At 46.0% G+C, this 23,740-nt stretch overlaps 1 protein-coding gene and 1 long non-coding RNA gene across 4 annotated transcripts; one reads left to right on the top strand and one right to left on the bottom strand.

Annotated features, from left to right (window-relative positions):
• Window positions 1-6,087: 6,087 nt before the first annotated feature.
• On the bottom strand, window positions 6,088-22,822 carry MPL (MPL proto-oncogene, thrombopoietin receptor). Of its 2 annotated transcripts, none has more exons than XM_083510784.1 (12): window positions 21,871-22,822; window positions 17,558-17,690; window positions 17,259-17,440; window positions 15,322-15,476; window positions 14,631-14,787; window positions 12,798-12,927; window positions 12,015-12,199; window positions 11,685-11,827; window positions 9,623-9,779; window positions 9,291-9,378; window positions 8,142-8,226; window positions 6,088-7,451 (listed from the first exon to the last, which is right to left on the bottom strand). In XM_083510784.1, the coding sequence occupies exons 1-12, from the start codon at window positions 22,067-22,069 to the stop codon at window positions 7,014-7,016; spliced, it is 2,052 nt and encodes a 683-aa protein (XP_083366910.1). In that variant the 5' UTR covers window positions 22,070-22,822; the 3' UTR covers window positions 6,088-7,013. The 2 variants fall into 2 exon arrangements, with proteins under 2 accessions (XP_083366910.1, XP_083366911.1); XM_083510785.1 differs by having other exon boundaries at window positions 8,142-8,223; window positions 21,871-22,819.
• Window positions 7,419-17,367, top strand: LOC310710194. 2 transcript variants are annotated; one of them, XR_014527882.1, is made up of 6 exons: window positions 7,419-7,529; window positions 10,784-10,835; window positions 10,896-11,051; window positions 12,191-12,277; window positions 15,699-15,890; window positions 17,249-17,367. It is a non-coding gene; the product is annotated as an uncharacterized lncRNA (long non-coding RNA). The 2 variants fall into 2 exon arrangements; XR_014527883.1 differs by lacking the exon at window positions 7,419-7,529 and having other exon boundaries at window positions 9,788-10,835.
• Window positions 22,823-23,740: the final 918 nt, after the last annotated feature.

Genomic DNA, 23,740 nt, shown 5'->3' with positions numbered 1-23,740 from the left:
ACGGGTTATGTCTGCAACCCGAGGTTCCACTGTACCAATTTTGTTTTAGGGCTTAATTTGCAGTAAATTTTATTCCTTTATTCATAATTGTTCTCACTGTTCTACTGTGAACTGCTCTTAAAATTTTTGCATCCATTTTGTCATATAAGGTTTTGCTTGTTCGGGCTTGGTGTCATATTTGAGTAATAGTTTATAAATTTTACCCAGAAGGTAGAACTCTGTTATGATGGACTCATCATAACTGATTTTCACTGTATGTTTGCCATACAGTCTTTCTTGAATCTGGATATTAGTTGACAGTATGTAAGCAGTTTCATATTTTTTCTCCTCTTTAATAGTTTGGCATGTATTTGATCTGTTCTTGAAAATGAACCATATCTTGGTACAATATATACCGTATTTTTCACTCTATAGGACGCACCGAACCATAGGAGGGGGAGAACAAGGGAAAAAAAATTCTCCCCCTCTCCGCTCAGCGCCCCTTCAGCGAAGCGGGATGAGAAACGGAGCCCCTTCCATTTCTCCTCCAGCTTCACTGAAGGGGCGCTGTGCAGAGAGGAAACATTGTGCAGTGCCTCTCCAGAGAAGCAAAGCCTGGAGAGCAAGAGGGATCGGTGTGCACCGACCCCTCTCGTTCTCCAGGCTTCAGGCGGCTTACCACAAGCCTTCGGAGATCAGCAGGAACTTGTGCTGTGCTCCAAAGGCTTCAGGCGGCTATCCCTGAAGCCTGGACAGCGAGAGGGGTCGGTGCGCACCGACCCCTCTCGCTCTCCAGGCTTCAGCGAAAGCAACGCGTAGCCTCTGGAGCGTGGAGGGAGCGCTCCCTCTGCGCTTCGGAGGCTTCGTGTTGCTATCACTGAAGCCAAGGAGCCTGCATTCGCTCCATAGGACGCACACACATTTCCCTTAATTTTTGGAGGGTAAAAAGTTGTCCTATAGAGCGAAAAATACGGTAGTCATATATTCTCCTATTGGCTCTAATAATAATATTGCAGTGGTGACATTAACAGTGCAGGTAAGGGGATTTTTGTAGTGCAACTCATGATTTGTGAGTTGTGCCCGTGGCTATGATGTGTGATTTGATGGTGAGTTTGGGGAGCCCCAATGCGAAAAGAATGAGGATCCTTGAGGATCCGTGCTTCAAAACTACCTTTTTGGGCCATGGCGCTTCCAGGAAGCCGTGGATCCATAATTTTTATGGTGCAGGCTCTGCTCCTGGCTATGACGTGTGATTTGACAGTGAGTTTGGGTTGGCCCAATTCAAAAAGCGTGAGGATCCATGAGGATCCGTGCTTCAAAACCACATTTTTGGGCCATGGCATTGCCAGGAAGCAGTGGATCCAAGTTTTTTGTGGTGCAGGCTGTGCCCCTGGACATGATGTGTGATTTGACAGTGAGTTTGGGTTGGCCCAATGCAAAAAGAGTGAGGATCCATGAGGATCCGTGCTTTAAAACCACGTTTTTGGGCCACGGTATGATCAGGAAGCAGTGGATCCAAGCTTTTTGTGGTGCAGGCTGTGCCCCTGGACATGACGTGTGATTTGACAGTGAGTTTGGGGTGGCCCAATGCAAAAAGCGTGAGGATCCATGAGGATCCGTGCTTTAAAACCACGTTTTTGGGCCATGGAGTGACCAGGAAGCCGTGGATCCGAGTTTTCTGTGGTGCAGGCTGTGCCCCTGGGAATGATGTGTGATTTGACAGTGAGTTTGGGTTGGCCCAATGCAAAAAGAGTGAGGATCCATGAGGATCCGTGCTTTAAAACCACGTTTTTGGGCCATGGAGTGGCCAGGCAGGCGTGGATCCGATTTTTTTGTGGTGCAGGCTGTGCCCCTGGGAATGATGTGTGATTTGACGGTGAGTTTGGGGTGGCCCAATGCAAAAAGCGTGAGGATCCATGAGGATCCGTGCTTCGGAACCACGTTTTTGGGCCACGGAGTGACCAGGAAGCCGTGGATCCGAGTTTTCTGTGGTGCAGGCTGTGCTCCTGGGAATGATGTGTGATTTGACAGTGAGTTTCGGTTGGCCCAATGCAAAAAGAGTGAGGATCCATGAGGATCCGTGCTTTAAAACCACGTTTTTGGGCCACGGTATGGTCAGGAAGCAGTGGATCCAAGCTTTTTGTGGTGCAGGCTGTGCCCCTGGACATGATGTGTGATTTGACAGTGAGTTTGGGGTGGCCCAATGCAAAAAGCGTGAGGATCCATGAGGATCCGTGCTTTAAAACCACGTTTTTGGGCCATGGAGTGACCAGGAAGCCGTGGATCCGAGTTTTCTGTGGTGCAGGCTGTGCCCCTGGGAATGATGTGTGATTTGACAGTGAGTTTGGGTTGGCCCAATGCAAAAAGAGTGAGGATCCATGAGGATCCGTGCTTTAAAACCACGTTTTTGGGCCATGGAGTGGCCAGGCAGGCGTGGATCCGATTTTTTTGTGGTGCAGGCTGTGCCCCTGGGAATGATGTGTGATTTGACGGTGAGTTTGGGGTGGCCCAATGCAAAAAGCGTGAGGATCCATGAGGATCCGTGCTTCGGAACCACGTTTTTGGGCCACGGAGTGACCAGGAAGCCGTGGATCCGAGTTTTCTGTGGTGCAGGCTGTGCTCCTGGGAATGATGTGTGATTTGACAGTGAGTTTCGGTTGGCCCAATGCAAAAAGAGTGAGGATCCATGAGGATCCGTGCTTTAAAACCACGTTTTTGGGCCACGGTATGGTCAGGAAGCAGTGGACCCAAGCTTTTTGTGGTGCAGGCTGTGCCCCTGGACATGATGTGTGATTTGACAGTGAGTTTGGGGTGGCCCAATGCAAAAAGCGTGAGGATCCATGAGGATCCGTGCTTTAAAACCACGTTTTTGGGCCATGGAGTGACCAGGAAGCCGTGGATCCGAGTTTTCTGTGGTGCAGGCTGTGCCCCTGGGAATGATGTGTGATTTGACAGTGAGTTTGGGTTGGCCCAATGCAAAAAGAGTGAGGATCCATGAGGATCCGTGCTTTAAAACCACGTTTTTGGGCCATGGAGTGGCCAGGCAGGCGTGGATCCGATTTTTTTGTGGTGCAGGCTGTGCCCCTGGGAATGATGTGTGATTTGACGGTGAGTTTGGGGTGGCCCAATGCAAAAAGCGTGAGGATCCATGAGGATCCGTGCTTCGGAACCACGTTTTTGGGCCATGGAGTGACCAGGAAGCCGTGGATCCGAGTTTTCTGTGGTGCAGGCTGTGCTCCTGGGAATGATGTGTGATTTGACAGTGAGTTTCGGTTGGCCCAATGCAAAAAGAGTGAGGATCCATGAGGATCCGTGCTTTAAAACCACGTTTTTGGGCCACGGTATGGTCAGGAAGCCGTGGATCCGAGTTTTTTGTGGTGCAGGCTGTGCCCCTGGGAATGATGTGTGATTTGACGGTGAGTTTGGGTTGGCCCAATGCAAAAAGCGTGAGGATCCATGAGGATCCGTGCTTCAAAACCACGTTTTTGGGCCTTGGAGTGGCCAGGAAGCCGTGGATCCGAGTTTTTTGTGGTGCAGGCTGTGCCTCTGGACATGATGTGTGATTTGACAGTGAGTTTGGGTTGGCCCAATGCAAAAAGCGTGAGGATCCATGAGGATCCGTGCTTTAAAACCACGTTTTTGGGCCTTGGATTGGCCAGGAAGCCGTGGATCCGAGTTTTTTGTGGTGCAGGCAGTGCCCCTGGACATGATGTGTGATTTGACAGTGAGTTTGGGTTGGCCCAATGCAAAAAGAGTGAGGATCCATGAGGATCCGTGCTTTAAAACCACGTTTTTGGGCCATGGAGTGGCCAGGAAGCCGTGGATCCGAGTTTTTTGTGGTGCAGGCTGTGGCCCTGGACATGATGTGTGATTTGACGGTGAGTTTGGGGTGGCCCAATGCAAAAAGCGTGAGGATCCATGAGGATCCGTGCTTCGGAACCACGTTTTTGGGCCTTGGAGTGGCCAGGAAGCCGTGGATCCGAGTTTTCTGTGGTGCAGGCAGTGCCCCTGGACATGATGTGTGATTTGACGGTGAGTTTGGGGTGGCCCAATGCAAAAAGAGTGAGGATCCATGAGGATCCGTGCTTCAAAACCACGTTTTTGGGCCACGGTATGGTCAGGAAGCCGTGGATACGTGATTTTTGTGGTGCAGGCTGTGCCCCTGGGAATGATGTGTGATTTCATGGTGAGTTTGGGGTGGCCCGATGCAAAAAGCGTGAGGATCCATGAAGATCCGTTCTTGAAAACCACGTTTTTGGGCCACGGTTTCGCCAGGAAGCCGTGGATCCGTGATTTTTGTGGTGGATGCTGTGCCCATGGCCATGATGTTTGATCTGATGGTGACTTTGGGTTGATCTAGTGCAAAAATCATAAGGATTCATGAGGATCCATGCTTCGGAACCACGTTTTTGGGCCAGGGCGTGGTCAGGCAGGCGTGGATCTGAGTTTTTTGTGGTGTAGGTTGTGCCCCTGGCTATGATGTGTGATTTGACAGTGAGTTTGGGTTGGTCCAATGCAAAAAGTGTGAGGATCCATGAGGATCTGTTCTTGAAAACCACGTTTTTGTGCCATGGTATGGCCAGGAAGCCATGGATCCGTGATTTCTGTGGTGGATGTTGTGCCCCTGGACATGATGTGTAATTTGAAAGTGAGTTTGGGCTGATCTAGTGCAAAAATCATGAGGATTCATGAGGATCCGTGTTTTTTAACCATGTTTTTGCGCCATTGCGGCACCACGAAACAGTGGATGCGTGATTTTTTTGGTTCCTCCTACAGACTAAGATGTGGTCTACAGTAGCATGGTGTTTTTATTTTGTTTCAATATAAAAATCATATGAATTCATGAGGATCCGTGCCTCGGATCCATGTTTTTATGGTACTGCAGCGCGGCAAAGTGTTGGATCCACGTTTTTTATAGTCCAGTTTGTAGGCGTGCCTTCTAGGTGTGATTTGACACTGCATTTGTTGGAATTAATTTTAAAAAAGTGGAGGATCCATGAGGATCCGTGTAGATCCGCCTTTTATGCAGACCCAGCGGCTCCTCAGAGTTTGAGGACGAAGTGTTTTCCCAGCCCAATGTGAATTCGCAACGATTGAACCAGGGACCTCTTGCATGCATAGCATGTGCTCTACCACAGGAACACTTCCTGAGAGCCAGGGGTGGCAACTTGACTAAAATATTGTGGGGGGCTCAGGTAAGCCCCGCCCCGCCTAATTGATCACATGATGCAGCACATGCCCACCATTTGAATGGCAATGCCCATCAACTTGGGAGGAGCGCAAAGGGACCTCAGCGCCTAGGAGTTGGCTCCTGTGCTGAGAGCTCGCTACTTAAGAGATCCTCAGGACAGGCTCAGACTTTCAACAGGGAATGCCTACAGTGCCACCCCTCAAATTCTGAGTTGCACCACCTATTAAGACAAAGCTGCAAGGATAGTAGCAGAGCTTAGCCAAGATTGTCAAGTCCTGGCACTTATAAATCCGTCTGCCCCTTATCTCCCCTGTAGCAGTGAGGGTTAAATGCTGCATTTGATCTCTAGTACAAGATGTGCTTGACTTCTGACCTTCAAATGTCATCAAGTAACTACTAGACTCTAGTAACTAGAGGGTTCCATGCCTGTGGAATAAAAACAACAAAGACTGCTACGCTTTCAGCTCTGGCCTGGGAACCCAACTCTGGCATCAGACCTCAAAAAAACCAGTCTTGTCCCCAACCTTGAGTAGACTGGGGAAGATTGCAGGCTGCCTTGTTGAGGAAGATCTGAATAACCAGTTGTGCAATGCATGCTGTGATCTACGAATTGCTTAAATCCAGCTGTTTGCATTTAAACTAACAGGCCTGTTGATTTTAACAGTAGACAGACCTGAAGTGCAAGAAAGTCAGTTTGAGCATTAGTGATATGGTTAATTGCTGGGAATAAATGTAAGCTCTTCTGCTTTGCACTAAATTAGCCTCTATGGTTGGAAGTGGGATAATATTGGCCAGGATAGATTGCTCCTAGAATGTTAGGCTTGACACAAACAGACCAATGCTTTTTAAGGTGTTGTGCGGTGCAAGGCTGGTTATTTTCAGTGTAAGCAATTTGTAATCTCATGAAGTAAAACCTCTTCAGAGCCAATGGGATTTTATTCTTTATAGTATAATTACCAACACAGACTGAACAAAGCAATATACAGGGAAGAACAATGAAGAACAAGGTAGTATATACATGTGTCTGAAGGCGAAATGCTAAACTCAGCCACACCCTTACATTTTAAGAGGCGTTTGAGCAATGAGTCCCTTTGGAAAGCCCTGTGTGTTATGTTTCAAAACATCCCATCCTGAATACTCTTGCAAAAACTCCACCTCCTACATATTTCTGTGGCTTTGCAGTGAGGAGACCACAGTGAGTGTGCTTTTACAAAAGTTGCACTACTAAACATTATTCTATGCACTAATACCTGTTCACAATGTAAATTCCAGTAATTATAGTGATTCCCCTGCTGTAGGAGAGTTGTGGCTCGTGATGTAAAATGAAGTCAAAGGCAGAATAGATTAAGTTGATTTTTACAGTGTGGCCTATCAACATGATGTGAGTTACCACATTAAGACTAAGTAGCCACAGATTATATGCATTTCTATGCTCACCACGTATTGCTGTGTTTGGCTCTCATAATCGGCATAACATCCCATGCAACGGCCAGTTTACTTCTCCATTTTGTGGAAAGTCCTAAATGGCTTTTTGCAGCTATCTCTGGCTCTCATGCTATAAAAATCAAATGGGTAAATCAGTAGGGTGTAGTTTCTTAGGAACTGCACTGCATTTGGAAATATATATGATGGGCCTTGAGTACCAGTTGCCATGTGGGTATATCTCCCAATCAGGTTTTACTCTTATCCCTCAGCCTAATGCAATCAGCTGCTAAGGACAGGAAACAGATTCAATGTGCAGGAATTGGCAAAATGCCTTCCCTGCAGCAGCTGAGAATATCTTCTGCAAAAATCTACAGAACCACATCATTTCTTGTTGCCACCCTCTAATGAGCATGTACAGTCAGCCCACAAGCAGGTAAGACTGGTTTGATATGTGTGTGGCAGACACAGACTCATCCCCAGAAGTTTCCCATCTTCTTTCCTCTTTTGTGTCAGGAGCCAAAAGTGGCGTGCTGAACAAGGTGAAGATACTTAGCTGGACCTTCAGTTCTGAAGTTATGTGTAGATCATGTTCCAAGGGCAGTGAGAGTGTGTCATGTCCATCATCAGTGTCACCAAAATACTCATTTTCATTATTATTCCCTTGGGGATTGCTAGGACTTGGCACCATGTAGTACAAGTGTGAAGAAGCCTGGGTGTCCCTTTCTGTCTGGTGCAGTTGAGTACTATCTAGGAGAGGGCTACTGCTACGCGTTTCCAGGGGTATCTCAGACAGGACTTCCAGCAGGCAAGTCAAAGGCGTGTCCTCTAAGGTTTTGTTGCAGAAGAAAGCATTCACCTGGAAGATGGGAAGGAAGCAGCATCAGAAACACAAAAATGTCCCTGGGCTTTACCCTCTCCAATCTACAGTGTGGAGGTAAATGTGTACATGCATACTTATCTCTGTGTACATGTTAACACTCCTATTAAAAACTTAATACCTGGGGGCACATATTTGCCATCCCAACTTCAGACAGAAAATCTCCCTGGGGAGAGGATAGCTGACAGAAGCAACATTAGCATGAGGTTTTGTTATGGGAATTAATACAATTCTGCTGGAAACTACTGTATAAGAAATAAGGCAGAGAGAAATGTCAGTTTCATGGTTCTGTATAGCCCTCTTTGTCACTGTTAGATACCCTATTTTGGTGTATTCTGAGTGGCCATGTTAAAACGACTCTTAATGCTGCTTCAGACAAAGTATGCTGTCTCTTAAACTTCCACTATGACAACATCTACAAATCACAATTCAGGGTTTATAAATCTATGCATCAAGGAAAAGACTAATTAGAGTTATGAAACTTATGTCTGATGTTTTCATGTCAGTACTAAAGCCTTGCTAGCTTGAAGCAGGCTCCCATCAAAACAACACTGGAAGACAGTAAGGCAGCCATACTGTTCACCACCTTTAAAAATGATTACTCTGGTCTCCTATCCTATCCACCAACAACATTGGTGTTGGTGCCTGTATAGAAGAGGAAGGCCTCACCTGGTGCTTTCCATTGTCCTCAAGGAATCCATCCAGGACATGGTGAAGGTCTGGGATGGGCGGCCAGAGCTTTTGTTTCAGACTGCTTAACAAGGAAGAATGAGCATGTGAAATTCAGGGAACCCAGCTGATCTCAATAGAAGCAAATCTGCCTCTATCACAGCCCCATCCCAAAGTGTGGTTTTTTGTTTTGGTCTTACACAGGGGTCAGCAACCTTTTTCAGCCATGGGCTGGTCCACGATCCCTCAGACCATGTGGTGGGCCGGACTATATTGGGGGGGGGGGAATGAACGAATTCCTATGCCCCACAAATAACCCAGAGATGCATTTTAAATAAAATCAAACATTCTACTCGTGTAAAAACACCAGGCAGGTCCTACAAATAACCCAGAGATGCATTTTAAATAAAAGCGCACATTCTACTCATAAGCACGTTGATTCCCAGACCATCTGCGGCTCAGATTGAGAAGGCGATTGGGCTACATTCGCCCCCCAGGCCTTAGGTTGCCTACCCCTGGTCTTACATCTACCCCAACCCACCCCAACCCTGAGCAATTAAACTTGAAAGAACCCTACTATTGTAGCTAATAGTAACCTAATCATGGCACCACCGGCGGGGTGAGGTGAGCTTTCAATGTTGAGGGTGAGAGCTGGGGAGGGGAATTAATTCTCCCCAGCTTTAAACCTCCTCCCCCAGTAGAACCTCCTCTGCAGTTAGGTTTGAACAAAGTTTCCTACTAGACTAGAGCTAATAGAGGGCTTTTTTCATGCCTAATTGCATCAGGGGAGGGACATTTTGCAAATAGGAATGGAAAAAGTCCTCTCTTGGCTCCAATAGGAGACTTTGCTCAAACCTAATTGTTGCAGGATATGTGTATGTGAGTGAACTTCTTGGATGCATGTGTACAAACTTCCTTTCCAGCTGCACTCTAGGAAGATATCTCTGATGTGGGAGGCAGGGGAGCAAAAATTGTTTTTTCCAAGCCTAATTACTGGTGAAGGTGGGAGTGTGTGTGTTTACTATACATTCATGTGCATGGTTGTGATTATTGTCTGTGCATGGTGTCCATAACAGTTTCTCCAATTTGCGACTAGCTCCCAAAATAAAACTAAGTATTGAAGGTGAATGCTAGATGATGTAAATTTACCTGTGAATGGACAGGAAGATGCAGCCCAGCCCCAATACAAGCCCTGCACAGAGCAACAGAGCAGGTGTCACATTTAAGATGGTTGAACCTAGGGAAGATACAAAGGGTGAAGCTGTGTTACCAAACTATGCCAGCTCTTTTCTAAATGCCCATTTGGGCCTCGGGGGATGCAGAGGTACACATAACCCTAAACGTTTTGTGAATTTAAGTTTGGCCTCTTTGAGGGGCAGTATTTCAATATGAGTAGGAAAATGAGAGTACCCCTAAACATTTCTTTTTAGAAAAAAGCACTGCCTGTATCCAACCCTACATTTCTATTTGTGGTGTCTTACCTGAACCAGGTGGGACATCAGTGCACACATGTTCTGACCACACACTCCAGTTCCCTTGGAACTTCTGTCCATCTGGCTGAGCACGCAGCTGAAGGCAGCAGTGGCCCCCGGTTGCCAGATGAATTTCACTGCTGTTTGAGTACTGCACCTGCAGAGTCTGCCCAGAGAATGGCCCCATTAGGTGTGCTTAGCTGGTTAGATTCACATCTAGAACCTAGAGCAGAAGCCTTGATGCTGTTGTGCTATCCTGGGTCAGAGCTGTGAGACTGCTTTTGCTCTGTATTTACTAGTCGTCAAGCATCACTTATCTGATCCCAGTACAAACTTCTAACATGGGTCTTTTTCTCACACTCACTCCCCCACTTTGTGAAAGGCCTTGTTTGTGTTGAAAAACTGGAGGATGTAGTATCTTTAAATCCCTTTGTTTAAACTTTTCCCATCTGGCTGATTGCCTTGAATTCATAAGCCAGATATGGCAGTATGGCATGTGACACTGCCCTTGAAGATGGTCCGCAAATTGCAACTAGTGCAAAAAAAAGTAAAAAAAAAAGTAGCATCTCTTGGTTTTATTATGAACTTGCCAGAAATCCTGCTGCCAGAAGACAGCTCTACAAGGGTTGAGGGCAATTGTATCAGAAAGTTCACAGACCTCATTGGAGAAGCCTGGCATGTTGATCAAAGGCTTTTTAATGACAAAATGGAGCAGTGGAATTATAAAAGATAATTGACCTGGGTTGCTTCCAGACAACCTGTTTATTTAGCATTCTCTCTGAATTGTTTACAGCAGGTATCTTCAACCTTTTCAGACTCAGGATCAACTTTTAACCCCAAAATGCATTTGAGAACCCATTTCTTAATCTTTTGCCATATATTTGCATGGTGGGAGTGCTCTTGTTGTGGCCCACCTTAGATCAGTCCATTGTCAACCAGAGCAGCCTTTCTCAACCTTGGGTCCCCAGATGTTCTTGAACTACAACTCCCCTCAGCCCTGACCATTGGCCACACTGGCTAGGAATCATAGGAATTGTAGTTCAACATCTTTGAGGACATTGAGAAAGGCTGAACCGCAGGGTCCTGACTTACCAGTTGAAGATCAGTGATTTACATGGAGGTTAGATGCTATTAGCTATTTATTGAATATTCATCCCAATTTGTTTGCAGAGAGGTCAGATGACACTGTATCAAACAACTGTTAGCCCACACTTTCCAGCACGTTTCTGCATCACTTTTGTTATTGTAAAAGTCTGGTTTTGACAAGTGTGTTGCACAAGAGCGCCAAATTCACTTGAACTGTGCAACTTGATTTTGCCAGTATGTGATTGCATCTCACCCCAAAACACTGAATAGTCTGGAGGAACTGAGTGAAAGACCAGGGGCACCATAGAGTGGAAGATGGAAGTTTGGGCCCTGTTGGGTGAGGCAGGATCAGGTGAGCTCCTTGATATATAATTGGCTACTTCAGAAGAACTGGGTCAGAACCCCATAGCCACTGTAGCTGAGCTGCAAAAATAACATGTTCTATAAAAGCTGTTTTATAGCCTTAGCTCTTTTCTGTGGTCTCACATGCCTCAGGACATGTATAAACAGAGATCAGTTTGGTGACTGAACATTCCAACAATGACACACACCCCTTCAGCTTGTGCTTGTCTCCTAGACCAATGTGATTGCTGGGGATGGAGCATAATTCATGCTGTTGACACTGATTCATTGCCTTCCACTGAACTCATTACATTTTGTCTATAGCTTAAAAATGAGGAGCCCAGCACTGTACACAATAATCCAGATGAGGTCCTGGTGCAAAATAAAGTGGAGCTATTGCTTCTCATTTTGGAAACTATGGCTCTGTTCATGCAGCCTACAACTGGATTAGCCTTTCTTTCCTTTCCTTTTCAGAGCTGCTGCCAGGGAGTGTTTCCTGGGAAAAGCTATGTGTTTTTAATCAAAGGCACTTCCCTTATGTTTCCAGTTGTGCTCTAGTACTGAAAGGGGGGGAAAGGGTATCTAATGCAATAGATGTGTGGTCCTAATACTCTCATGCATTCCTCATACATTTTTATATTACCTTCCATTTTGAGATTTCTTGCACTGCATACTGTATCTGATACACCATATGTTCAGCTAATTCTTCCAGTGGTGGTGCCCACTCCAGCTTTAGCACACCTCTATCTACAGTCACTTGCAGGATGCTTGGCGGAGCAGTGAGTACTGTAATCAGAGGGAGAGAGATGGCTGGTCAAGTCTGCTCAGTTTGCAGAAGCGGCAGAGGCCTAATGCAGTGCAAACAGCACTATACACCGCCTGATGCTCCTGCTCTTCAGGACAGTTTGCTACCCCCAAAGGCAGACTGACAGCAGCCATGGTGCCGTGGCCCAGACATGTTGGAGATTCTTACCAACATGGTGCAGTTGGAATGGCTCTTTCAAGTAGTTGACTTCTTGCTGTCCCTGGCTGAGAATCACCAGGACGGAGATATAACTTGTGTTGCTAGGCTGGAAGGTGCATGATGTCTGGTTATGGCGGTCAGAGTGGGGCTTAATCTCCTCCTCTTTCCCCTCACATTTCTGCCAGGTTTGCATTCTGGAAACCAAGAGTGAGGATGGAGTCAGCTATATCAACAGAAGCTATGTCCACACAGAGGCATTATCTTGCAAACAGGTCATTTGAAGCTCATTTTTTCTTTTTGCATGTATGGTTGGCTCACAAATGCCCGCACACTCCAGTTTCTTCCCAGTCAATAGATTCATTGCTATTTTGGTGCTTGCTGTATGCATTAATGGGCAGAGCCTGGTGAAAAATACCCAGGATTGTTTCTTGTCCCTCCTCTCAATCATTCTTTCTCCTCTGCCTCCACTACCTTTTTACTTCTTACACAGGTACTTGTGCACACATCTTTAAAAAAGAAAGTCCCTGGACATGTGCAAGACCACATTGGCAAAAGTGACCCGCCTCATTTCCCTGCTTTGTATGGGGTTGGACTAGATGATATGAATATTTGGGGGCAGCCTTGGGTGACTTCAGAGGCGATGCTGATTCAGAGCTTTGCCTATTGTGGACATGTGAGAGTTGAGGGGGAGGCAGGGGTGTTTTGGAGGATGAACGGTGGACACCAGCATTCAAAACTGAACTACGGCAGCAGGACAGCCCAGGATTTGAGGCAGGGGTGGTGTTGTGTCACCTTGAATTTCTGCTGTTCTCTTCTGCCCAGTACAATGTGCTTTGAGAGGGATCAGGTTCTGTGGTCTCCCACTTCCACCAGCAGCGCAATTGGCGTAGGTCAGGAGTGAAGCACTGCAGGCCAATTTCCTCTTGGCAGAACAGAGAGTGAGAGGAATCGGGAGTAAGACAGCATCTTTTAAATACAATGTGGAATTGTCATAAGAATTCTAAGGTGTCATAAATAAAACATAAGTACATAAACCACATGCCTGAAATATTTCAGACCCCAATATTTCTCTGCAGAAGGAAATACCTTGGAAAAACCTTCCCCAATGGTTCTTTTCACTTACAAATCCTTCATATTCACTCAAAAGAGCACACTTTGTTTATGAATAGGTGAGAGGTCTGTGACAATGGTTTCAGAAACTAGGGTACATACTATTTCACAAGATGGCTCCGACTGGCCAAGATAATGCAAGTCAGCAAGCATTATCAGGTATCTTGAAAACAGGAGACAAGCCAAACTCTCAAATTTATGTTGTAGGCCGCCTGTTTCTGTGACGGTTGTATGATGCTTTTGGGTGGTCTTTGGCTAAGGGGTTGTGTAATTTCTAAAGCCTTTAAAAGCTGTTATACACTTTTGTTCTGGGTTCTTACCTTCCTGCAGCGGGACAGGGGTGAGGGACTCTGTTGCAACAGTGAAGATCTTGCTTGCTTGCTTGCTACTGGTTCCTGCCTCTACCCATTTCCCCCCAAACCAGTCCTCTGCCTCCACACCACCCTGCCTTCATAGACAAGACATGGACATCCTCTGCACCCTCACATTAAAGACAGATCCTGGCCTTCACCTGGCCACTTGTGGCACACCCAAGATGGATGGCCTTTTCCTCCCTCTCAGTCTGCTCCTCTTGCCTCAGGCCCCCGTTCCTACCAAGGCCACCTCAACTCCCCTTGCCTTACTGGAGATCAGCTACTACTGCTACTACCACCTCCCTGACGGTAATAAACGGTTGTTGCTTTTTGCACATATCAGTTTATGTCAGCATTGGTGAAACAAATATTTACAATACAAAGAGATGGCAAAAATACGGTGGGGAAGGCATAGGTTCCACCCTGATGGCAACAGGTGCTCAGATATATGCCCCTAGGAATTCTGGTGCCTGGACACTTCTTTATATGGGGTTCTTTTTCTTAAAAGGAGCTGCTGCCCAGATGTCCTTGGGGAGGAAGAGTGGGAACCTGAGGTACCACTGTATATAGAAAGAATAACTAAACCATGTACAGTGGTACCTCGGGTTACAGACGCTTCAGGTTACATACGCTTCAGGTTACAGACTCCGCTAACCCAGAAATAGTACCTTGGGTTAAGAACTTTGCTTCAGGATGAGAACAGAAATCATGCAGCGGCGGTGCGGCAGGAGGCCCCATTAGCTAAAGTGGTGCTACAGTTTCAGGTTAAGAACGGACCTCCAGAACGAATTAAGTTCTTAACCCGAGGTACCACTGTATCCTAAAGACACTACAGTCTCCAATGTCTCTCATTCTGAGAAAACCAAACCCTGGGTAAGCACCTGAAACAACTTGAAACTCACACTGCTTGGAGATTGGGGTGGCGTGCAACAATAGGTATGCAGTCATAGTGTATTGTTCGAAATAATAGGTAGCTGTGTTGGTCTGCCATAGTCAAAATAAAAAAATTCCTTCCAGTAGCACCTTAAAGACCAACTAAGTTAGTTCTAGAACTAACTTAGTTGGTCTTTAAGGTGCTACTGGAAGGAATTTTTTTATTTTGTTCGAAATAATGCAACTGAGATCCCTATGACAACTGTTTACCAAACAACAGGACACTTACCAGGGAGATGGGGTGTCTCTGCTAATACTACTGGAGACCATGGTCCCCAGAGCCCATCAAGAGAGAGGCCATCAGGCTTGGTGCGCACTTGGATGTGGTAGCAGTGCCCAGGGAGCAGGTCTTTGAGGCGGCATGTATGGCTGTTCTTCACTTCCATCTATGAGGGATGGAATCAGGCACATGTAAGGATTAGTGGAAGTAGTTTCTCCCGATAGCTCATCTGAAGTCCTCATGAAAATTTAGCAACATTTTACTGCAAATTTCTCCCCTTTTACACTGCTTCATTTGCATAATACACACATTTTGGCAAAGGTGTTTTCCTTTATCTAATGCATTTTTGTATGCTATTTTCAGTAATATGTGCATTTGTAGGCACATTTTAGCCTAGTATTTGTGTTTTCGTACACACTATTTGGCTGTAGAACTGCACTGCAAAATTCAGACAATTCTGAATTTGGAAGGATGTCTGTGCTTTCATAGGATCATAGAATTGTAGAGTTCAAAGGTTCGTGTAGTGTTGCAGAATGTGCAAAATAAGTAGGCTCACCTATAAATGCAAACCGCATTGAACTGCTCCTTCAGCCCTACTTGATAGCCACAGAGCTTGGTGTCCTGCTTAGAGTTTTAGACACAGTCAGCTGCCCTGCAGGTGTCATACACCACAACCTCCCCTACCCCATATAAGCCATACCCTGGATGGTGGCTCCGTGGAGCCTTCAGCACTGTAAAGAACCTCATAGGCCAAGAAGTCCGCATAGTGGAAAGGTGGTGGGGTCCAGGCTACGTGCAACTGTCGTGCCACTCCAGGCCACACCACTGTTACATTCATTGGTGGAGCAATCAGACCTAAGCATAGACAGACAATTGTGGGATTTACAAACTTAGATAGAAAACTATGGGATTTACAAACAAAGACAGATGAAGATATAATTCCAACACTGAAGTGGTGCAGTAAATATTACCATTGTTTCAATCTCTGAAGCAACAGTAAATCCCCAAGTAGCGTTCTAATAAATACATAATATGCGGATTTGTTACATTTCTCCTGTATATGCAGTATATTTACAGTGGAATGCTTCTCTGTGTGGTAGTCACAACTGGGAGTGCAGGAATCTGCAGAGGCAAGCAAGAATGCTGGGGACTTGGCTGCGTCTGCTGCAAGGTTGCTTTCTTGGGACTGCAGCATGCAACAACAAAGCAGCAGAAAGGTGGGCTGCAGTTCTCCAGCTAGCAAGGGCAAGCTCTGGTGGTATGGGACAGGTATGTTAATCTAGGCATCCGCATTCTGGCCGGATGCACTACTTCTTAGCCTCTAGGAAAAGGGCAGCCATATGGACAGAGCCAAATGTTGAAATGAAAGTGTGCAAGAATTTGTTGGTGTCACATCCTCAAGTGTGAAGTAGGTGTAACTTCATTTCTTATTTATGTGACCTCCACTTTGTCCATCCTTCCCTTTGCCTCTGGCTTTCCTCCTCATGCTCAGATTTTAATGTTAGATCCTTAGGGCAGGCTCTGCTCCCTGATCCACCAGCAAGAACTGTTTGGCTGGCAGGTGCCAGTGCCCCACCCCTTTGAACTTCCTTCCCAGGGAGATACATATGGCCTCATCCTCAGTACTGTTGGTTGTTGTTGTTTGCCAGGCTGGGGGCTGGATTAGGCAGAGGTGTCCCTTCACTCGGCTGTCCCTCTTTTGCCATCCAAATGTGTGTGCACCCAGGAAGCTTGCTAATGGTATATCTGTGAGTGGTGGAGCCCAGCAGAAAACCCTGATGCAGTGATGGCTGTACCACTCAACAAGCCCTGCCAGTGGTGGGTGGGATTTAGGACTGTGTCCTAAGGATGACACCTGAGGTGCATATTTTCAGGAGCCTTCACATGTTTTGTGATTGCATTTTTTGTGATTGTTAAGTGTTTAAAAATTGTTTTTAATGTCACGCTTTGTATTTTAAATTGTTGCAATGCCACCATGGGTTATTACCCATGGTTATTACCGTGAAGGGTTGGTAATAAATCAAATTATGTTAAGTTAAATTTATAATATTGTAATACTCCTTGTCATGTTTTTATGTGCCTTGTGAGGGCAATGCACCATGAAAGACGGATTCAAAATATTTCAAATAAAGAAATGAATACTTGTCTAATGCTATACGATGAACACTGGTGACACTAAATGAATAAAGAAAACATGTACACAATGTAACCCATTGTTACTGTACAGGAAAACCGCACATCGCCACATGAAAACCCATCATGGAGTAAATGAAATGCAACCGCTCTGACTTTTAGTTGTGTTTGAGGTAAAGGCACCCCAACTCCAGAAACACCAAAATTATCTTAGCGAACACCAGATGCCAGTGAAGGACAGCACAGGAAGTTGTTTGGTAACCTGTGGCCCTCCAGATATTTCTGGAGTGCAATTAATCTATGATCATTGGCCATGATGCCAAAGGGGATGGTGAGAGTTGGGGGACCAACCATATTGACAGAGCCATAGATTAGCCACTCCTTGGCTTAAGACGTAGCAGAGGATTGTTGTACTTCAGGATACTGTTCAATCCCCAGTGTGACCAAGATGAGCTGTGACCCACACCACATTTCCTTGCTTCTCAAATCCGAAGGAAGGCTTACCAACAGACGCCACTGAGAGATCCTGAGAGCGAGTGGTGTGATTACTAATGGTGTCTAACACCTCGACGTGGAGTTCTGCAAAGAGCAGAATATCCTGATGGTTCCTGGGGAAGATGCAGACATGGCGCCAGCCTCCATCACTGTGCTTTGCTGACCGCAGAGTGCATTCTCGGCTTCTGTCTCTGTGGAGATGAAGAGAGTGGGCAGTGGAAAACCTCAAGGAGCTGCAGTATTCTTCTACTGGAAACCTTCCAGGCAGCCTGGACTATGGATCATAGCCATGTATAAAAACCTCTCACCCTTTGTATGTATAGAAGAAGCGCCGATATGCCCCATCCACATGTGCTGGTTCATCCCAAAAGCAAGTGAGATCCTCAAAGGTGCGAGAAAAGCAGAAGATGTCCTGAGCTGTTTTGGCCAGTAGATCAGCCTCTGTGTGGAGAGAGAAAAAGAAAGAAAGAAAGAAAGAAAGAAAGAAAGAAAGAAAGAAAGAAAGAAAGAAAGAAAGAAAGAAGCTTGCATAAGTCTTCAAGCTGAATAGGGCGACAACTGTAACCACAAATACCCAAAGTCATCTGGACTGTGAGATGAGAGGAAGCAAGTGCATGGCAAATAGAACTGTGGTCATAGAGATTAGTACAAGTGTTTGTACAAGCACAAGCTGAAACAAATGGCCAGTAAGTCACCACAGCCTGTCACGAGTTGTACTTCTCTCCAGGGCTCCATTCAGCTTGGAATAAGAGTTTTATAGCCATGCTCAAGTCTTTAGGGGGTGGGGAAGTTTCAGAAGGGGAGAAGACACCACTCCCGTAGGGCCTTTCTTCCGTGTGCTAAGAAAATCAGGTAGTGCATGATGTGAAATGCTTCTTCACTTTTGGACAGTTCTAGGCCAGATAAACCAATAGTTTGGCCTACTTTAATGAAGCTTCTTATGTTTCTAGGAGCCTAACTACACATGATGAAACAAAATAATTTCCCCCCCTTTCCAGTAGCACCTTAGAGACAAAAAAAAAAAAATTGTTTTGACTACGGCAGACTAACACAGCTACCTACCTGTAACTACACATGATGCTAATGGTTTCTCTAACATTTTTTTTTTTTTTAATTGCAAGTGCCAAGCAGCAATGTTCATTGGGAACACAGCATGCTGGGGTGGTGGTGGGGGAATTTAACCCTTCTCCCCTTAGTGATTACAACAAAATTTCCCCCACTCCATGCTACAGTTCGCCTTGGGGGGGGCGGGGGCGGAGCAGAGATCCTGTTTGCCAACACGGGGGTGAGGTAGTTACGATAATGGGGAGGGAAGGGATATAAAATCAAATATCCTAATCAAATGCCTGATAGAATTTCCGGAAGACAGTGGAGAGAAATATGTGTTAGACTGTGTACACATCACTGGCTTGAAATGCAGCTAGGTGGTTCTTTTTCTCAATTTGGTTCAAAGCAGGTGTGTGGGAAAATGCACCAAAACACAGTGTTTATTTCATAACAAACCACAAGAGAGATACAGACTGTGGATAATGTGGGCTTTGCCACTTCCCAAACAAGCAGTGGGAGTATAATGATGACTGCAGAGCAAATGGGGTCAGGGGTGGGGGGTTCATACAGTCTTAGAAGCTGACAAACTAGTTTCTGCTGAGGAGAACGGCTGATGATCTAGATAAAAGTTAGCCACACGAAGGGATCAAATAACATTAGTTAATTTTGAATTAAGTGGGTGTGGGGTGAGGTTCAAGAAGTTGCTCAATAAAGGTGGGGGGCTGGCTGTGGTTATTCAAAGTGCACCTCCACACTCTCATTCTTTGGCACCAACCTGAATGTTTGGATGCAGTTCTCTGAAAAAGTACGTACCAGGTAACATGCAAAGACCCCGCCCTGCATCTTGGGGTGGGTGGGTGGGTGGGTGGGTGGGTGGGTGGCGCAGCCTGCAGTCACTGGCCCTGTTATGACCCCCTTCTGCCATGTAGCTTAGTGGCTCATTAAAATGCTCCCCCCAACAGTATTCATTTTCTCTATAATGCAAGAATGAGGACCTGTTGTACTCCACCTCCCATTAGTTCAGCCAGCATGGCCAATGTTGAGGGCTGATGGGAGTTGTAGTCCAGCAGCCTCTGGAGGGCCATAGGTTCCTCATCCCTTCTATAATGTATTTTAATTTTTGTACACCACACATCCATCTAACAGTACTGATTTTCATAACCCACAAATGCAAACGGTACTGACCCTAAATGTTGTCATTCTGTTTCTGTTTTTTTATGTGAACATCCATATTGGCAACACAGTTGTTTGAGTGGGTTCGGAAAGGATTAGGGAAAGGGGGAGCTAATGATTACCACCACCCCAAAGTATTTGCTGCCAGGAAGTGTTCACAAACATCCGAAAATAGCCATGTGGTTTTGTGGCAAACTTGGGGTGGGGGGAGCAGCTTCCTGTCCCAGGGAGATAGAACTCCCAGTGAGAGTGGGAGGAAGCAAGATAAGGGAGAAAACTACACATTATACGCAAATGCAATGAAAACAATGACTTAAAAAAAAGTAGTCTCAAGACGCTAAGATTTTGAGTGGAGAAGTAACAGGGTTCGTTAACCCATCCCAAGCTATTTTCATATTGAAAATAATTCACTAGCTGCTTTCCCCTCCCACAGTGTTTCAGGAGTGTCTTATAAGGGATAATATTTTATCTAGAACTAGAATCCCAGTGAGAAAGGAAAGCAGGAGACTATGGGACATGCACTGACTAGAAACAAAGCGGTATAGGTTCACCGTGACACTTTTGCAGGCAAAATCGTGGGTAATGACAAATCATCACAAATACACAATAAAAAGGACATCTGGAGGGGGCCCTAATTTTAAAAGACTTGAGAGGAAAACAAAGAAATCAAGGGGATCAATCATTCTGTAGGAACAAACAATGCAAGAAGGTAAAATGAATTATACCATCAGAATTAAGGGTTCGGGAAGTAACACTGCAGGACATGGGATATCTGTGAAATCTGAATACTATATAGTGGTACCTCGGGTTAAGTACTTAATTCGTTCCGGAGGTCCGTTCTTAACCTGAAACTGTTCTTAACCTGAAGCACCACTTTAGCTAATGGGGCCTCCTGCTGCCGCACCGCCAGAGCACGATTTCTGTTATCCTGAAGCAAAGATCTTTATCTGAAGCACTATTTCTGGGTTAGCGGAGACTGTAACCTGAAGCGTATGTAACCTGAAGCGTATGTAACCCGAGGTACCACTGTATATATTTAGTCAATAATTTCACATCTTACCTTTAAACAATTTAAGGTTTATAATTCATGCTAAGTCAAAGAAGAATTTATTTAGATTTTGGTTTCTGTCCTTGTAGTATTTCTAACAGTATCATATCCATCAGCAAAAGCTGAAAAGCTCACTGATCAAGCGGTTATGTGTATCTGCTTCTGAGCTATTCAAGTTTTGAACATAGACAGAACTCTTGGTCAGTGTCTTTTTTATGTCCCTGTCTCCCCACCCCGGTGCCCCCACAGAAGAAGGGAGGAAACACAACCACTCTATACAAAGGACAGTGAAGAATAACGGGTGTTGGAAAAACAAACCTGAATTCTAGTTAGATCTTGTTTCTCCCTAATTGAGAGTTGTGGTGAGGAAAATTCTCATCATCAGGAAAGACTGCACTTAATAGCTGATCCCAGTAAAGAACTGCATTGATCTGGACAGGAAACAATTTGGCTCTCTCGGTACCCACATTCACTTTGAGCCTTCGTAACCTATTCCATCTTTCCACATACCAATGTTCCGTGCTCTTCTGTTGACTGGTGGCCCTGAATAACGTACAGAGGAAACGCTTTGGTGGAGGTATGCAGGTAGATCTCTGAGGCTGTGAATATACCGTACATGTTAAGCACAGGACTTTCCCCAAAGGATCCCGGGAACTGTAGTTTATCTCAACAGAGCTACAATTTTCAGCACTTATAGTTCTGGCATAGGACATGAAAGGGTTTTCTCCTAACCCTCCTTCTGCAGCAGCCAAGGTGGACCTTGATCCACGAGTATGGAAGAGCTTCATTTATTCCAAAGTTTCCTGATCCCACATGGTACATACAGTCCAGAGTTATGTTTTAATAAGGGCATGGGTAGAGAATAGGTTGAAGAGAGTGTCTTCTTTCATCACTGCATTGTGAGAAGCCTTGCCAGATGACATCTGCATGCCACAGTGATCAAAAGCCCAAAGGGCATTTTTGATCAGAAACTGGAAACCCTAATCCAGGGAAGCTGTTTGTTGTGGTGCTTCCAGAAAGCCCCATCCCACCCCCTCTGCCCAGATGCCCTTTGTCCACAAGAATGTTCACCTGCCTGGTTCACCTTCATCCTCACAATTTCCCCTAAACCAGAGCTTTCCAAACTGTGTCGTGGCACATTAGTGTGTCAGCTGCAGTGTGTAGGTGTGTTCTGCTAATGTACCCCAAGCTCCTCCCAGGGCAGGAAAGGGGCTAGTTTAATCTCCGGTTTGCTAGTAAAACTGAATGACTGTGTTGTGAAATGATGAATGTCTAAAAAGTATGTTACCAACATGAAAAGTTTGGAAAGCTCTGCTCTAAACCATGGACAGTAATAGCAGTTTGTAATCTTACCTTCATCTGTGATGTAGACACAGTTCAGCACAGGCAAAGAGATGAGCAGGAGTATGGCAAGCAGTGGCCTCACCAAGCACAGAGGAACTGCCATCCTACTAGAAGGTACATCCAGGATCAGACCCAAGTCAAAATCTTGTCCCTCTGTACTGGTGTCGACAGTATATGCTCTGGCAGAACACTGGACACATGGATACATCAGTGGACTGCACTCCTGCGGAGGTAGCAGACAGGGACTGCTTGGCTTTTTGTTCCAGTGAACGTAAGCTCTGAACCTTTGTTGCTGGACCTGTGCAAGGGAAGCTTATCTGGGAAGTGCCAGGCCAGCTGCTCAGGAAGCCTGGGTAAAGGCCTCTTCCAGTCCTGGGCCCCACCACTTCCCCAGCCCGAAACCACTGCGCCATGGCCTGCAAGAGTGGCAGCATTGGCTGGAGGCTGCTATGATCAGATAGGCAGTATGGCTTGCCCTTGTGGCGGTGGTTCTTAAGGACAGGGCCTTTGGGCAGGAAGCACTGGATGTCGTAGAGGACTGGCAGGAGATGGCAGTGCTCTCAGAAGAATAGTCTGTGAATGTTGTGAATTGGGGGGTGGGTGCTCCAGGCAAATGAGGGTGGCTCTGGTCTGGAAATTCAAGTGTGGGGTAAGGGAGAAATGGCTCTGTGGTTGCACTTGCTAAACGGGAGAGTGGTATTGCACCCACATGGTGCTTGTGGGCTTCCCAAGGGAGCGGGTAATGCTGTGGTCTAAACCACAGAGTCTCTTGGGCTTGCTGATTGGAAGGTCAGCGGTTCGAATCCACACGATGGGGTGAGCTCCTGTCCCTCTGTCCCAGCTTCTGCCAACCTAGCAGTTCAAAAGCATACCAGTGCAAGTAGATAAATCGGTACCACTGTGGCAGGAAGGTAAAAGGCCTTTCCGTGCACTCTGGTTTCCATCATGGTGTCCCGTTGTGCCAGAAGCGGTTTAGCCATGCTGGCCACATGAGCCGGAAAGTTGTCTGTGGACAAATGCCGGCTCCCTTGGCCTGAAAGCGAGATAAGTGCCATAACCATGGAGTCACCTTTGTCTGGACTTAACCGTCCAGGGTCCTTTGCAGCCTTCCCATAGACATTCTGTTGGACACTGAGAGCAGAATGCTACACTTGATGCGCCTTTTTTTCTCAGACCCAGCAAGGGTATGCCAATAATGTGATTAGCAAGTTTATGTCAGACAGACAGACAGACAGACACACACACACACACACACACACCACTAGGTGCAGAGAGAGGTGGGTGGCAACTGTTATCAAGACTGTGGCCCTCTCAGCCACAATTCCTGTGATATCCCTCTTCCATGTGTGACAGTTAACATTAAGAAAACAACTCTTGTTGGAACCAGTGGGAGAAAACAGTCAACAGGCACTCACATCCACAAGTTGTGAGGAGCATCTGGGAATGAGGCCCCAAGCAAATCTTCAAGCAGCGGATGGGTACTGGGACCACCCCTCATTTGCTCCACCACAACATGTAACTCAAGGACCAGATCACTAAAAGTGCCTCCAGGCTGTCACTATTTTGTGGGACGGATTCAAGCACACACCGGAACAAAAGGTTTGTGCAATTAAAGTGGATTTAAAAACTGTTGCCGTAACACTTGAAAAACAAAGGACTCTTTGGATTTAGGAAAGTGATAGGATAACAGGATATTGAAATGTATGGGATGAACAAACAATAGTCAGGAAGATGACTAAACACCCCGTAAGCAAATCAGCATGCTTGCTGGATGTCTGCTCAGTGGCGTAGCTTGGGGGGTGCAGGGGGGGGCGGCCGCACCGGGCGCAACATCTGGGGGGGGGGCGCTCGCACTCGCAGCTCTCTGCCCCTACCTGGC

This window comes from Podarcis liolepis, assembly GCF_965112155.1.
Source record: "Podarcis liolepis genome assembly, chromosome: 6".
In the NCBI taxonomy this organism is placed as follows: Eukaryota; Metazoa; Chordata; class Lepidosauria; order Squamata; family Lacertidae; genus Podarcis; species Podarcis liolepis.
The sequence above is the reverse complement of the archived record's forward strand: the minus strand, read 5'-3'. Positions and strand labels throughout refer to the sequence as shown.

Coding starts and splice junctions, on each gene's coding strand:
- MPL (XM_083510784.1), bottom strand. CDS start 22,069: ATGTATCCATGTGTCCAGTGTTCTGCCAGAGCATATACTGTCGACACC. Junction 9,780..11,684: donor AAGAAATCTCAAAATGGAAG/GTAATATAAAAA, acceptor TTCTCTGGGCAG/ACTCTGCAGGTGCAGTACTC. Junction 8,227..9,290: donor ATCTTCCTGTCCATTCACAG/GTAAATTTACAT, acceptor TTCCTTGTTAAG/CAGTCTGAAACAAAAGCTCT.